The 15,744-nt window shown below is 36.5% G+C and overlaps 2 protein-coding genes across 2 annotated transcripts in view; both read right to left on the reverse strand.

Moving 5' to 3' along the window:
• Positions 1-3,107, reverse strand: part of LOC100893009 (macrophage mannose receptor 1) — a 47,240-nt gene extending 44,133 nt beyond the window's left edge. Inside the window, exons 1-5 of the mRNA XM_030999932.1 lie at positions 2,952-3,107; positions 2,202-2,287; positions 1,470-1,623; positions 1,159-1,191; positions 427-555 (exon numbers count right to left, since the gene is read on the reverse strand). Of these exons, the coding sequence (XP_030855792.1) occupies positions 427-555; positions 1,159-1,191; positions 1,470-1,623; positions 2,202-2,287; positions 2,952-2,967 (418 nt within the window). The 5' untranslated portion in view covers positions 2,968-3,107. The remainder of the gene's footprint in view (positions 1-426; positions 556-1,158; positions 1,192-1,469; positions 1,624-2,201; positions 2,288-2,951) is intronic.
• Positions 3,108-4,403: 1,296 nt separating this feature from the next.
• On the reverse strand, positions 4,404-15,438 carry LOC115929857 (C-type mannose receptor 2-like). The gene is made up of 12 exons (XM_030999933.1): positions 15,372-15,438; positions 13,036-13,190; positions 12,331-12,455; positions 11,626-11,759; positions 10,121-10,218; positions 9,070-9,189; positions 7,947-8,026; positions 7,481-7,587; positions 6,719-6,848; positions 5,831-5,913; positions 5,121-5,252; positions 4,404-4,492 (listed from the first exon to the last, which is right to left on the reverse strand). The coding sequence occupies exons 1-12, from the start codon at positions 15,436-15,438 to the stop codon at positions 4,404-4,406; spliced, it is 1,320 nt and encodes a 439-aa protein (XP_030855793.1).
• Positions 15,439-15,744: the final 306 nt, after the last annotated feature.

The raw sequence follows: 15,744 nt of genomic DNA on the forward strand, positions 1-15,744 counted from the left end.
ATGAAATGGTAGACAGTTTGCAAGTTAACGAGCCAAGTTTTGACGATTTCATTTTCCTGCTGACGACTCTACGGCGTAATGTACAGATGTCTTCAAAAATGCCGCCATTTTATTTGTTATTTATCTCTCAATATTCCACTAATTGAAAATATATATTAAAATTGTCAGTCTGATACTCATGTTTTTTTCTTGGGGGGGGGGGGGGGGGAGATGGGGGCATGGAGGTTGTTGTATTCATATTCTACATGTGCCTTGCGTTTAACCCCTCCCTCTAAAGCCGTTACGACTTGTGATGAAAGACCCTTTGCTTTCTATTTGTCGATTGTGATTATGTAAAAATAATGTCTGTAAGTTGATTCCATAAATATCCCTTGAACATGCAAATCATATAAAAAATAGAAAATTAGCTCTAATAAATCAACTTACCTTTATCGGGGTAGTCGATAGGATTGTACTCTCTGTTCGCGTCTTTCCAATTGTAACAGAGATCCCCATCTACCGTCACTATTGCATTGCCTTTATACTGCTGGAAAGGCTCGTAACATGCCACATTAGCTAGATAAAACATGTAAAATGGCGACATATTTATGTGATTTCAACTTTAATCGTTTACAATGACGTAGCGTACGTTCTCGGTCAGTGCAGGGGCACTGGCATTACTACAACCTAGATGAGATACGAGAGGGCGAAGCGGCCGAGATGAACCGAAGAATCATTTCCTTCTCCTATCTTTCTTCCCTGGCCCTTTAATTTTGTTTCCATTTTGGTTAAAACTTCCCCTTGAACGCAGCTCTTTCTTTTATATTTGAGTATTTGACTAATCAATTTGATCTAGTTCCTGTAAAGCTGATCATAAATAATCAGTGCATGCCATATCTCTTTATTTTTCAGTTTGACATGAATTAGACATCGTGGTCTAAAAAAAATATACGGAAATGTATCTTATTATAATTAGTGTACGGGTAGAATAAGTTACATTTTTATTTCATTTTATTACCAACAAATTATAAATCAAAAAGGCTTCGCTAATTTGAATCATAGATCTTTAAATCTTTTGAAATACAATTCCGCAACAGCCTAAAAACTACAAAGAAGTCGGTAAGTTATTTCTGAGGCTGTCAATGTATCATATCGTAAAGAATGCCTTATTTTACTCACGTGGATTAGTCGGAGGGGGTGGAGTTGTCGCATCTGTAAAAATGCATAAAAAGAGGTCAACTAAAGATGAAACACAAATGTATTCTTGAAAAATAATTTTAATTATTAAACGAATCGACTCCGCTCCCCAATATGACCTTACTTGATTTTTCTTTCGAGCAACCATCCATTCTCCAGTGTTGAGTTTTGAAAAACACAATTCAAAAAGTAATCATAAGGAATCACATGTGGACAGTTTTACTTTAAAGTTGCGGAATAATTATTCATTTTTTATGTTTTAGAAGAAAAACAAATTTATTTTAGTTAAATACCTGCTGCTTTTTTGCAGATAGAAGCATACTCTCTGTCACACGAGATGTCGTTCCACACACCCGATGGATTGGTATAAGGCCCTCTAACATGAACACAATCCTCGCCGTTACCATAGTCATTTGGTTCTCCAATATCCCAATTGTGGTAATCATACTGTGGGAAAACAAGAAATTGTTACCACGGCAACGGATATAAATATATATATTGACAGTATTGTTGAAAGCTACACATTTCGCAAGTGTATATCTAAATTAAGCTCAAACATTGGGATTAATTAGTTAAAAACTTTAGAAAATGAAATCTAATTAATTTTACTATCTAGAGAGAGGTCTGTCCAGAAAGTAAAAATTGGCAATTACTCAAGACAAGGCGAATATTTCGTCGAATAATGAAAATTCATGATGTCGATCTAGCTTATCTTAATATGAAACTTTTTGTAATAAGTTAAAAAAATAACTTTATTTCCCTTTTCCACATGACATATGTGATATACAATGTCATCTTCGTGCAGTATACAGATGAACATGTTTTTTATTTTGTGTTTCTTTAGAGATACCCTTGTGAGGTTTGACTGACCTATGTGTTGTAATAAAAATGATCGTCTAAATTGTAATGTAAGAACAGTGACAGACTCATGACAAAATGGGCAAGGGCTGTCCAAATCTCTGAAATAAGATTATGTGAATGTTGAAGAGGTTTAAAAACGTTTAACACAATGATATGAAAGGTACCTGTGTGCCGTCTGTCCATTGGAAATCATTAATTCCAGTTCCCTTTCTAGTCAGTCCCACGTAGTAGTCATTGGCTTGAAGGTGCACTACAAATATGTATTAAACAATAATTATGGTGATTGTGCCGACAAATCATTTTTATAGAGAATTTATGGCATAAATGGCAAACTACATGCATGTATTTCTACAATAGATATCTACATAACACAGCATAATACATAACAATATATTACCAATTAATTTAACGATTTTTTTTTTTTTTTAAGGAAAACAAAATATTTAATTTTTTATAAAAAATAACTATGGTATGTCACTACTGCGGATATAAATGATACCTAATATTCGTCACGACATGTCAATGATAACGGCCACAAGAAGGATTGTAAAGAGTAAGAAAGAATCATTTTCTAAATTACATGAACGCTACACCAATAGGAGTTGAACACTTCGTAGGAGGTGCTTTTTATTGGGCGCGTATGTCTTTAGATAGGGCATTTCATGTACATTACTTTTCCCCACACAGATGTTTAAATGAATGAGAGATTGCGACAATGAAGCGGAGAGGATGCAGGTTGTAAATTGCGGAATTGATACGGAATCCGCATGACCGAGTCATGATACACCAAATGTGACGCGCGTTGATTGCGTCAACTACGTGATGAAAAAGGTGATTTTAATAATATCGTAGTAAGTAATGATAATTGCAATACATGTCATGCAGAACTAATAACAATATTTGCAATAGCTTACATTCTATGAATGACATTTCCTCTGTACTGTGGATGCTTGCAAGCTTGCCTCCCTTCTGGTTGCAGTTTTGTTGTGATTCGGCATAAGTAACCCCGTCTCCTTCATCCACGAAATAGCAGAAATCGTTGTAGAAATACCAGTCTGCCGGACAATATCCAGTCGCTGAAAAATGAATTGCACTTGATAATCAATGTAAAGCCTCGGTCACAAACACCATTACGAACTGCTACGAACGCCGTACGAATGATCTTTAGACCATTTCATAAGATCTTCTTAGAAGGCCATACGAAACCAGCGTTCGTAGACCGTTCGTAAGAACCACGCAAGATTTTCGTGCATTTCGTAGGATGACCGTAAGTCTGACGTAAGAAGACCTCAAGGCATTCTTACGAGAAAAAAAAACGGCGTCCGTACGAACTCCGTATAAGAAACTATGTCCCATTTACGGATCTCCACGAACTCTGGAATTCGTACGATGACCGTAGCATAAACTTAGATGTCAATCATCTCGGAACTTATACACTCTCTCTCTGCAGAGCCTTTCGAAGAATCAACTCAAGGTGATGGAAAAGTGATTGAAATTGACTTAGGTTGATGTTACGAAAGTCCTCGCGATCATTGGCAGTATGAGGCAAATGTAATTCAAAGTTTTGAAAATCAATATATTTACGAACATTGAATGAAACATTTTCCAAAATCAGGTATTCATTTCGCCAATATCTGTTTGAAACAAGTAATGAATTTAGATTCTTATTACAAAAAGGCGTCTGATGAGTATTGCTACTGCTCTTGTTAAAAAGAAATGGCAAATCAATCTCATATTATGAGTAACATAGACATCATCAACAATGTGTTATATACTTACGTTTCTCAGGATCAACGGGCGTTATGGGCGCTCCTGAAAGGAAAGCGAAACATTAAAGAGTGGTCTTTGATCCTATTGAAAGATTTTTGTTTGCAAGAAAAGAAAAGAAAAACTAATTTGTAATACACAATATTATGTATCATTTAATTCTAAATGTGCCGATGTTCATATTTCACCTCATAGCTTCAATTCCTCACAATCTCCCTTTTCTCCCATTCCCTTCCCGGCCTCCCTCCCCCTCCCTCTACCCCCTCCCTCTACCCCCTCCCCAACTCTCTCCCCCTCTCTCTCTCTTCCCTTCCTCTCCCCAACCACTCTTCATTATTTCGTTTTAGCTGTAAAAGCCAGTACACTTTTAGCATTAGGAATATTTGCCTAACATGCTCCAACATAATTCTAAAAGAGTTTTGGAAATGCTTCGACGAAACTTCATTATAGTGCCACTCGGCTTCAGTATTGAATAGGGTTACTTGAATTGAAACATTAGGGACTTTTAGATTTGCGTGGACTGATACGTTTGACTTCCATTCAAGGCAGTGCATTAAAAGGACGTCCATCGTAGCAATCCACATTGTCTTCGTGCGAATCTAAAAGTCCCTATTACCTTCGCGAATCTTGCAGGAGTAGTCAAAGAGATTGAAACAGTCACCATAATCCCACTGCCCAATCGAAGAACCTGTGGAAAGCCACAAAAATGAAAATCAATAAGATGAGGTTGTGAATAAGTTTCAATAGAGAGTTGTTGAAAGTTAAGTAAAAAGTTGTAAAAGCTTGTTGTGGTACTCCACTGGTACATGTAGAGATGTTCGTTCCAATCGGCCAATGAACATTGCAAAAGCATGTTGGGATTTTTATAAATGCGTTCATTTCAATATAAAAACAATGTCGCAGTGTTTGTACTTATCATCCAGAAATAGAGCCGTTTCTATATAATTCGGATAATGAGTACTGGAAAATTATTGACTATTAGGGTTCAACAGGAAAACAAGCACTTAGTATGTACATATTTTTTCTCAAATGTGTTACCAATAAAGTGATTCATACATGCTGACTGCTGTTTTCATCCTCATAACTCCGTGTAAAGCTCCTCTGCACTATATATAGCTACTTGCGCCCTCTATATAGCAAACAATGCCTAATCGGTGACCATTGGTCCCCCTTTTTTCTTATGTTAATTGAGAGCTGATTTGATGAGATAACCACATGTCAGTGACCATGCAGGGAGGTCTAATCCCTCCTGGTCAAACTAGCTTAAACTTTTTAGAAATTTTTTAGAAAAATGTGGAGGAAAAGGGGCTGTATACCAGCATAAATAGATCCGCATTGTGCCTCATCCTCCCTGTTAGCCGGTTTCTTGTGAGCGGGCCAGTTCTGGTAAGCTGTATCATCATACGCCGTTCCGTCTGTCCATTTCATTTCTCCGTCTGTAATGGTATCTGAAAAGAGAACAACCCCAGTTTGAATTGCAACATGGTATATGTATTACAGTCAGACTATACACAAAAGTCATTATTTAAAAGCTGACCGCCTAAAGAAGGTGAGTTTACATTTCATTGATTTAACAAACGGATACATATTTAGTAAATTCAACACCATAATGTCAGTGGCGTTAAAATGGAGGAGCAGGACAGCTCGATCATAATAGTGATTTCACAAAAGTGAACCTTCTCTAAAACAACAGATTTGAACATGAGGAACATATGCATTTTAATTATTCGTTTTGAGTTTGATGAAGAAACAAAATATTGACTGGTACAGCCATCCGCCTGCAATCAAATTAGTGATCAAATGACAATTCTTTTAAAAAACCTACTAAAAGCCAACTGACCTCCAACCAAAAGAGTGGGGAGATGGAAGCTGTGGGACCAACATGCTCCATGACAGCAAAAGTCACAGCACAATGTGTGTCAGCGAATGAGTAAACGATGACCCCCCCCCCGATGAATAAACTAAATAGCTAGGCGTGTCTGCTGCTAACTGAACACTTTAGCAGTATGTGGGAAATCTTACTCACCTGAGATCCCCAGCCAAATGTTTGAGATTCCAGTTTGCCAGAGGACGGGTAGCTGTTCATTGATGAAGTCCTGCTCCTTTTCACTAAGAAAAATAAAATATCGGATATTAAAAGATAACAAAGATCAACGGTCATAATGTTTCCCTTTTTACGATCCATATCGTAGACCTATGATTTCAATTAAAAATAAGTTACTATTCTAGGATAACCAACCCCTTGACTATAACTCCAGACAATACCCTGTAGGACAATAACCTAGGACTATTCACACAGGTGGCTCTCCAACAACCATGCTAGATAGTTGTTTTAGGGTATTTGGGGGTATTTATCAGAGGGTAGCCTAATTCCTGTGTAACAAGGGCAATTGTCCTAGGAATTATTGCCCGTAATAGTTGCCCGAGTGTACATATCAGGTGTACATGCCCGGGATGGATGTCTGGGTGTAGTTGTCCGGGTGTAGGTGTCTCGGTTAATTGTCCGTAGATAATACCTGGGTAGTAGATTTCTTAAACATCAATCTGATAAAATGTAGAATAAATATTGTTGGGGGTTGGTTGGTTGGTTGGTTTTAGCTGAATTCCCCCAAAAAGCATGTTTATGCTTGAAAGTAAGCAAGCAGCCAGGGGATCGATGGCTTTTACTCCTCTACAAGGACGTGGTAATGAATACTGCCTAATGACAAAGGGCACTAGCGCATCGAATTGGTTTCGCACCTAGTTCTTCTCGGTTGCGAGACCACTGCTCTACCACTGAGCCACAGCGCCTTACTAACATGTCAGGACACACTTTTATCAAGAAAACATTATAGATCAAGTAAAGAACTTCATGGACCTTAATGGCTTTATTGGATAGATAAAAGTAGAATGTATTGATTTATCGATGGCCTACTCTTTGATGGTGAGTAAGGTGGAACCCTGTGCTTCACACTGCTGTTTGGCATCCACCCACGTGGTAGGTGAGTATGCAACCATCTGATAGCAGTAACCATCGTATATCCGCCAGCCTGGATAACACATACCTGATAGGATGTAAAATAGACAGAGAGAGAGATGTAATGAAAACAAAAATGAATGGGCGCGTGAATGATATCGGGATTAACAGGGTTAAGAAAGAGTGTGTGTGAGAGAGAGAAAGAAAGAGAGAAAGAGAGAGAGAGAGAGAGAGAGAGAAAGAGGGTAAGGGAAATTATAATAATAATAAGTATAAGAAGAAGGTGAACAAGAAAAACAAAAACGGGAGAGTGAGAGTGAGAGTGAGAGAGAGAGAGAGAGAAGGAGAGAGAGAGAGAGAGAGAGAGCGTTAGAGAAAAAGATACGATTCAGATTCAAATCTTATTCGATTAAAAGCTAGATTTCTTGCAATGTTAATATCTTGATACGAAAAATTAGGCCTATCAACACATTTCAGTGCTGTATTGTCGAAATAGACCCTGTGTAATAACATATACATGCCTATAGTAACGGAGATGTATATATAGACAGACAAGATAAAGAGAAGTATGACCGGATTACTGTTCAGTTTTAGAACGTGAATTATCTCAATACTCAAAGTACGATATGTATGGGAAGAATGACATAGTTTTACACCTTTTCTTCCTATTCTGTATGAGAGATAAAAACATAATTGGCTGGAACATAGATATCTAATTACCAGTTGGTTTCTCGCAAATAAATCTCCTTGTCCACTGGCAGTCTGTCGTCGACCAGTTACCTGTCCCAGTGTCCTGATATCTCGCCTGAGTACACTTCTCAAGAGCACTGAGAGAACGAGGGGTGGTTGATAGACCGACATAGAGAGAGAGAGAGAGGGAGAGAGACAGGGGAGAGAGAGAGAGAAGGGAGGGAGGGAGAGAGAGAGAGAGAGAGAGATAAGGGAGGGAGATGGGAGGGAGAGAAAATATTACAAGGTAAGCATTATCAAATAGAAAAATGCAAAAGATAAACAAACAAGCGGGAAAAAAATACCCCCCCCCCCAAAAAAAAAAAAAAAAAATTGACGAATGTGTTGTTAAAATCATTTTGTATTATTAAGTTGGTAATACTTTAATTAATTTACAATAAAATAAAAATTTGGTAACGCTTATTATATCTTTTTTTCGAGATACATGTGTACTTACTCCATATTCGGTTCATTCACAGCCCATTGTTCGAAACCTGTTTCGAGTCCTGATGTCCACTTGAAATTATCCCTTCCAGCCTGATGTGAAGTAGAAACAAAAATGAAATCAAGAAGAATCAAGGTTATCTAGTGTGTTAAAGACGAATATATTTCTTGTTGAATGACCAGAATTTGTTTTGGTATTGTATTGTTGTAAGCAGACGAACATGATGAAAACACAGCTTTGTGGGTGTATTCGTGTGTACGAGTTTCTGTTACAAGGCGTTTATTGCTTGGATGTCTATGTGCAAGGGCTTTGGTCATCATCTTCTCATTTTGCCGTTCCCTTATTCCTCCTGCCAACGTTAAACATTCCCTCATTTTGTTGTGTCCACAGAACATTTCCTCCTCAGCTTTATCCAATTCTTGAATACACTCTATTTAAACCATAAAATGTTTTCCAAGCTCGTCATATTTAGTGGATCCGTCTATTTAATACCATTTTCTCCTTGAGTATGTTATGCTTTGAAACCAACATCGTAAAATATAGCTCCATAGTGACACAACTTTCCAGGCCAATCTTTAGCTATAGTATAGTATAGTAGAGGTGTCGTGGATGAGTGGAAACGTCGCCGGACTGTCGATCACAAGGTCCACGGTTCGAGTCCCGCCGCGGCACTAATGTCCTTTGGCAAGATATTGATCTACATTTGCCACTCTCCACCCAGGTGTTAAATGGGTACCGGTAGGAAGAAATTCCTTTAAATGCTGTGAGCGTCGAATCGGCAGCCTAGCATAGCCGGGTAATGTTGGAGCGCCTTGAGGACCTTGCAAGGTCGATACGTGCACTATATAAGAATCCAATATTATTATTATTATTAGTATTTATTTTCCGTTTTAAAAACAAACATATAATATATATATTATATATATATATATATATATATATATATATATATATATATATATATATATACATAACGTCAATAAAACGGCTGGATAGCCCATATTCAGCTGTGCCAGGCACGACACTGCTGATCTTCCATGGGGTGTGGTATCTATGATTGTACCAATGGCTTATTGTATTTCTTTCTTTGACTAATGAATACAATTTATTTTGTGTATTGTTCAGGTATACTTACTATTGTTTTGTATCCGATCCATAGATAACTCTTGGCTTCTTCTACAAATTCTACAAGTAACATCTGCTCATCTTCATCAGCAATGTCGATAAGGTTAGCATCAGAACGCGTGCATAATTCCTGACGAAAAGAGGTATTTATGAAACTCAACACAACAAGGCACTATGAATATGACGAACAAAGAAAGCGGACAAAATATACAGTTCCTCAGGTAGATAAAGGAACATCCCTTCACCAGGCGCGTAGCCAGGGGGGGGGGGGGCACGGGGGGGGGGGGGCACGTGCCCCCCTAAAATTTCCAGGATCGGTTGAAATTTTGTAGACCCCTTTTTTTGACCTCGATCGATTACATGTATGTGCCCCCCCCCCCCCGAAACATCAAACTCTGGCTACGCGCCTGCCCTTCACTGCTATTATGTAAAAATGTGTAGAACAGGACTGTCACATGCATATTCACCTTTTTACATAATAGCAGTGAAGGGATGTTCCTTTGTCTACCTTAGGAACTGAATATTTTGTCCACTTTCTTTGTCTGTCCTGTTCATAGTGAAAGTATCGTTCGTACGAACCTTTGTGACCGTAGCATAACTTGACTGGCAATGTCGGTCTCTTGGTCGTTTGTTTTTATGTCACATAACTAAATTATGGAGTATGGGCTTATATTGTCTTCAAATTGTTCACATCGAGTATGCAACATTTTTAAAAGTCTCGATATTACAGGCGCAGAGAGTTACCCATCACCTATTTTGTTTTTCAATTTTATATTTAAACTTGATTGGGTTCGTGGTTTTTTGCGAGACACATGATATTATGATAATCAATCATCTTCGTCAACAGCAGCAGCAGCAGCAGCAGCAACCCCAGTAACAACAACAACAATAATAACAACAACAATAACAAAAACAATAACAACAACAACACAGCAACAACAACAACATCAGAAAAAAGTGTGATGATGCGACGATCGCCGATGATCTTCAAAAGGTTGGATTTGTCATTATTCGTAGATTGAATAAAATTGCAAGTTGTATTGCTTTTTAGCTTCATTTACCTGAGCATCGTCAAAGGTCATCCATTTTGTTGAAAGATAGTAGCAGTTTTGAAATTTCTCTATCCATCCATTGCTCTCATCACACCGGACAGGTTGAGCTGCACTCGCAAAGAAAATGATTTCATTTTGGGTAAGAGGTGTTTAAAGGTACTATGTCCCTTTTGCAGCCAACCTCAAATGCTGTAGAACTTTGCAGGAATTATGAATATGTCATGTATGTCCTATCTGTGAAATTTAAACGTTAGCAGTGTCCTCATATTCAAATTATGCAAGGAAACCCGTTTACTTGCTAGACTTCACTGTCAGACACTATTGAGTGACTGACTGGCTTTTTTCTTCTTTGGTGGTAACATACATGAAAAGAGTTGTAAAGGGTACATGAGCATTTGTCTACATCAATAACCCACTTCTTGTGATGGCCAAGATTAAACTGATTGAATCTTTGCGCAGCATAAAACGTATGACCATTCGGTACAATTGTCTGAAAATCAAGACTATTACTTTTGAGCTCTATAGCCCTAAAGTCGATTTGACAACTAATAGTCGTTATTTTCCCACTTGAAGACATTTTCAAGCCCCACCTTTTTTAGGGAAGTTTTAAATTAGTATTATCTTTCAAATGCAGTTGGAATTTAACGTTTTCATTTTTTTTGGCCTGCATATGGGAGATAGAACCTTTCAGGGTCTCATTTTCAAACAGACCAGTATAAGTAAAAAGACATTTTCCAATTACTGTTTGTTATTGTTTGGGAAATTCTTTGTTTCATCCATTAGTTTCACCACACCGAACAGGTTTCGCTGAACTCGAAAAAAATGCAACGATATAATCTAAGGTTAGAGGCATGAAAATTGTTTTATCATAAATTGAGAAGGAGAAACAAAATCAATTATTTCAATTGATTTGATGGTGTTTAAGTTGTTATAATTTTTGCCTATAGTCGTGTCATATTTCACTGACTCTAAACGACGACTGGTGAGAAAGACTTAAAACACAAATATATGTACTATTTCGAGCTTGATCGTGTTTAATAGTTTGACGTGTTTTTTAAGAGTTCTTTTTTAACCTTGAAAGTTTAACATGTGTGTGTTTTATTGATGTGCCCACACGGATGTTGACATTGGTCTGGAAAATGATGATGAGACACAATCATGCAGAATCCATACTCATAACTAATGCGGCCGCCTACCACAACAATGATCAAATTTAACAAAGCAATAGATTTGATTGGTTTTGCACATTAAAAATCAAATATAGTAAATGTACACAAGCAATATGTTGTGTGTGTATGTGTGTGCGTGTATATGTGTGTGTGACTATAATCGTTGAAAAATTGTAGTTGTCAAAATGAATTATTAAAATGACAACGTGAAGGTGATTTTAAAATCCAGTCATGCAATTAAAAGACCGGATTTCAGTGATAATCTACATAATAATATTAAAAAATGTTAATGAATCTATTGGAGCTTTGCTTGGTTTGTAAGTTTCGTGTCTGGAATGGACTTACTGAGTGTCTTATGGCATACATATGCCTTGGCGGAACCACAATCTTCGTCGAGCCAGGCCCATCCCGGATTATAGCCCATGGCTACACAAGCCTTGGTACCCTTACTGTGACTGGGACGACCGCTATCCCAGTTCCTGAAACCAGACACACAAGACAACATTTAGTAAAGAAATGGTCTGTGAAAATGTAAAAGAAGGCTTCAGAAACCTGAAATTTAACGCTTGTATAACTGTTTCCATAAGCATGTCAACCCGTTTGGAAAAAGAAAATTGTCAACGAGTTCAGCAGAATCAGACAGTCAATGAATTAGGTGTTGCTTCTCTATCTGCATAGCTTCTCGCTCAACAAGAATCAAACAATTTTGGACAAATTAATAATGGGTATAAAATATGTCATACATGTCGTCTGCTTTATTCTTTTATTTAAAATAAAAAGAAAATGCATTCCTTGTTGAGTAATAAATGCTTCTAACTTTGTAATGGCTTTTAAAAAGTAAAGGGTGCCATACATTTGTCACATTGGTGATGTACACTTAAACAAAAATTCATGACGTACACGTAAAAATTACCAGCAATAAATGAGTGCTCTTAACTCCTTTGTTCTCAATCTCATTTACACATGGTAGTATTACAACTGAAGTTATATGATATTTACTGAATGTATAGAGCGGAATAAATGTAAGTGAACTTCATTGTGAACACTTACGCCAAGTTTGGATCATATATTGATCCATCACTCCAAACATAAACTAGATGACCGAAGGGATCACTTAATCCAATCCAGTAATCGTCCCTGATCGATGATCCAGACAGTTGAGAGATTACCCATTCCTGTAGAGAAAAAGTAATCCCCCTTCCATGATGATACATACATTTTAAACGGTCAAATCATAAAACTTCAAAGGATGGGGCAACTGTCTCACCACGTAATGGGTAGTTAATGATTTGGCAGACTCCTTCAACCTCCTTTTGACGTGCATATATAGCATTTTTCCGACAACCAAGAGTCTACAAAACTCCTGATCAGTTTCTTGGTAAATTATAAGCTGCCCCTATGAAGAAGAAAAAATTGTCTGTCATAATAGATTAAAATTAAAGCCTATTTGAGATATAGCTAGAACAAGCTAAGTGAGTACCTATCATTGCTATCAAACCACGTTTCACTATGTATATCACGGTGTATTCTATGTTCAATATAGCAATTTTTTGCAAAATATACTAAATTGAAAATAAAGAAGTTTATCCTTTTCACCTCAAATCGCTGTCACAGGACAGCTGTATATATTTTTCATTTAATGAGAATAGACTACATTATTAATGTAGATGCCATTCTTCTTAGTACATGAACCCTAGACAAGTCCTCCCTACTTAAAATTAGTCATTTCTAATTAAGTGCAAGTAAAAATATTACGTTTTCTCCTGCTTTATCGAGTGAAGTGAGGTCTGCCTCTTGGGTGTGGCAGTTAGCCCTTGCCTGGTCCCATGAAGTGGTGTCTGTTTTGAACTGGTAGCAGTCGTATGTCCCCTGTCGCTGTACCCACCCACTCGGGCATGACAGGCAGGAACCTGTCTCAAAACAAAATTAATTGGTTTGACTAGATTCGATTTGATTCGATTTGATTTGGTTTGGTTTGATTTGGTTTGATTTGATTTGATTTGATTTGATTTGGTTTGATTTGATTTGGTTTGGTTTGATTTGATTTGATTTGATTTGATTTGGTTTGATTTGATTTGGTTCGATTTGATTTAATTTGATTTGATTTGATTTGGTTTGATTTGATTTGATTTGATTTGATTTGATTTGATTTGATTTGATTTGAGATTTGATTTGATTTGATTTGATTTGATTTGTGATTTGGTTCGATTCGATTCGATTTGATTTAATTTGTTTAAATCATCAATTTAAATCATCTAAAACTTAAGAAATAGCTAACGTAGATAGGTACTTTAATTTTTTACAGGATAACGCATAGAAGCTGACAATTAGCTAATGGGGTCCACAAATTTCATCGGGTCATCGAATTTTGTTTAATACATGTATAGTGAATTATCCAAAGTTTTTTTTCTGGAAAGCAGCAGACAAATCACAAATAGTCAGTGGTAGTTTGAAAGAAATATAAGATAGAGAAATTAAAATGATTTTTTTGTTAAAGCTAATATTTCTCACATATAGAGAACTTTCATTTGGCAACTGGGCCACAACTTACGATATTAAAACTGAATGACCTCTCCATTCGATGTGTTTACTAAAGCTCGCCATTTTTTAAATGGAACAGACGTATTTTTCTGATGTAGACTCTCATTGATTTATTTTAGTTTTACAGGCTATCCCGTGAAATGATCTATATCTAATTATTTGTTTAAATGAGAAAAATAGAATTCGTTCTTATTCGATCGTAATGAAATTTACATTATGCGGATGTGACATACACTTCCCCAAAGTACTGAACATGGATTTGGGCGGGCTCAAATTTCGCCTAATTCCTTTAATTTAGTATTTATGTCATCATTACCGAAATATATTATTGAAAAGAAAGCAGAAGAAAGATCTCCCAACCTTTGACTTTAACCTTGACTGTTGATTTGTGTCTTAGTAAACAGTGGTTTGTCACGAGGATCTATAAAACTACTTCACTTCGTCTTCACGAACGTGTTTACAATGAATATTATCGAGCAAGACAATGCTATCAAAAAAATCATATTATTACCCTAGTACCATCGTGCTACTGGTAAACCTGAAATAAAAGTTTTATTGCCAGGTATATTGTAAATCTCAGTACTTGAATAATGGAAAAGGGTAAAGGGCCTATAAAAAGTGTTTAAGCTTTAAATAAACGGTATAGTACAAACATAAAATGATAATTAAATGAATCTTGGCTACGGCAATGCCATCCTGCTATGAACTTTTTTTATTGCAGCATTCATTGGCACACCAAAATGTGCCCATAGAGTTATTTTATAATTTAAATATTAATACAAATTCCCATAAGCTCGGAAGTCCCTTGAAACCAAGATTTTGATAAGTCGCTTTATGTATATAACTTTTTGTTTAAATCTTTGTATTTCTATCTTGTTTTTAGTATATTAAAGAAACTTTTTAGGTAAATTTTATTATTTTTGGGAAGAACCTTGATAGGTCATTGGCCTCTGTTTTTCCCACCACATTATGATTTCAATTGAAGATGTTTCATTTAAACGTTTGTTATTGTATATATGTATATAAATCGTACTTGTGTTTTTTTAAATCAGATGTGGAAATCAAACTTGAACTTGAACTTGAACTTTTGTGTTGTAACGTGGATTAATCACTTTCCAGAGGTAAAGCGAATGTGTTTCATTCAGTATGGAAATCTTCAAGGTAATTTCAAGACCAATAAATATAAGAATTCTGTCGTGGAAAACAACATGGTATGAATATCAAAATAAATAGATTATATAATTAAAATAAGCATAAAGAAAACAGAGAGATATTTATTGTGTATGTCTGCCACAAACTCGAAATCTTGTTATGCCTATAATTTATTTTGATCCATATCTATCTATAAAAAAAGAAACAAGTGACAGAAAACAAAGACAAAAGCTAGAAATGTAAATTGTTTAAATTATTAAAGACTCTAATTGGATACTAGAGTTTTAGAAGCTAGGGAAGACAAACTTAAGAAACCTAGGGCGTGAACAAAAATGCAACAGTAATAGGGACAGGGGAGGGGTCGGGAAGGAAAAGAAAGTACAAATCCCACAACCTACCTTCTTGCATGAAAAGCACCAATGCAGCAAGGCTGAAAAGAACCTTCAAGCCTGCGCCGAAAGCCATTGTAGACAATGCTACTTTGCAAATCCGAAGACGCGTAAGCACCTCTCTCTGTTCATCCAAAAGAACTCCAGGAAACTCGAAAGAACTAAACTTAGACGTAACCTTCAATATGCATGGTCCATTTGTGAAAAGGGAGGTGATTGATTCAAATACATAAAAGTTACTAACAGCAGTATACAATATCCTCCTTTTACTCTAGGTATACTTTATAACAGTTTGACTTGACCGCAAAGTGCCAGACCAAACTCAACAACCTGTTGTGCGAACCTGTGTAATAAATATTAGAAGATAATCTCGAAAATCTTG

Source organism: Strongylocentrotus purpuratus, unplaced genomic scaffold, assembly GCF_000002235.5.
Source record: "Strongylocentrotus purpuratus isolate Spur 01 unplaced genomic scaffold, Spur_5.0 spur5_scaffold_6, whole genome shotgun sequence".
NCBI classification, from domain to species: Eukaryota; Metazoa; Echinodermata; class Echinoidea; order Camarodonta; family Strongylocentrotidae; genus Strongylocentrotus; species Strongylocentrotus purpuratus.

Excerpts from the sequence above, each read along its gene's own strand:
- LOC115929857 (XM_030999933.1), bottom strand. The coding sequence starts at position 15,438 with ATGGCTTTCGGCGCAGGCTTGAAGGTTCTTTTCAGCCTTGCTGCATTG. Across the intron at positions 5,253-5,830 it reads CATTTGGCTGGGGATCTCAG|ATACCATTACAGACGGAGAA; the intron begins GTGAGTAAGATT and ends TTCTCTTTTCAG. Across the intron at positions 4,493-5,120 it reads ATGCGGATCTATTTATGCTG|GTTCTTCGATTGGGCAGTGG; the intron begins GTATACAGCCCC and ends GGCTTTCCACAG.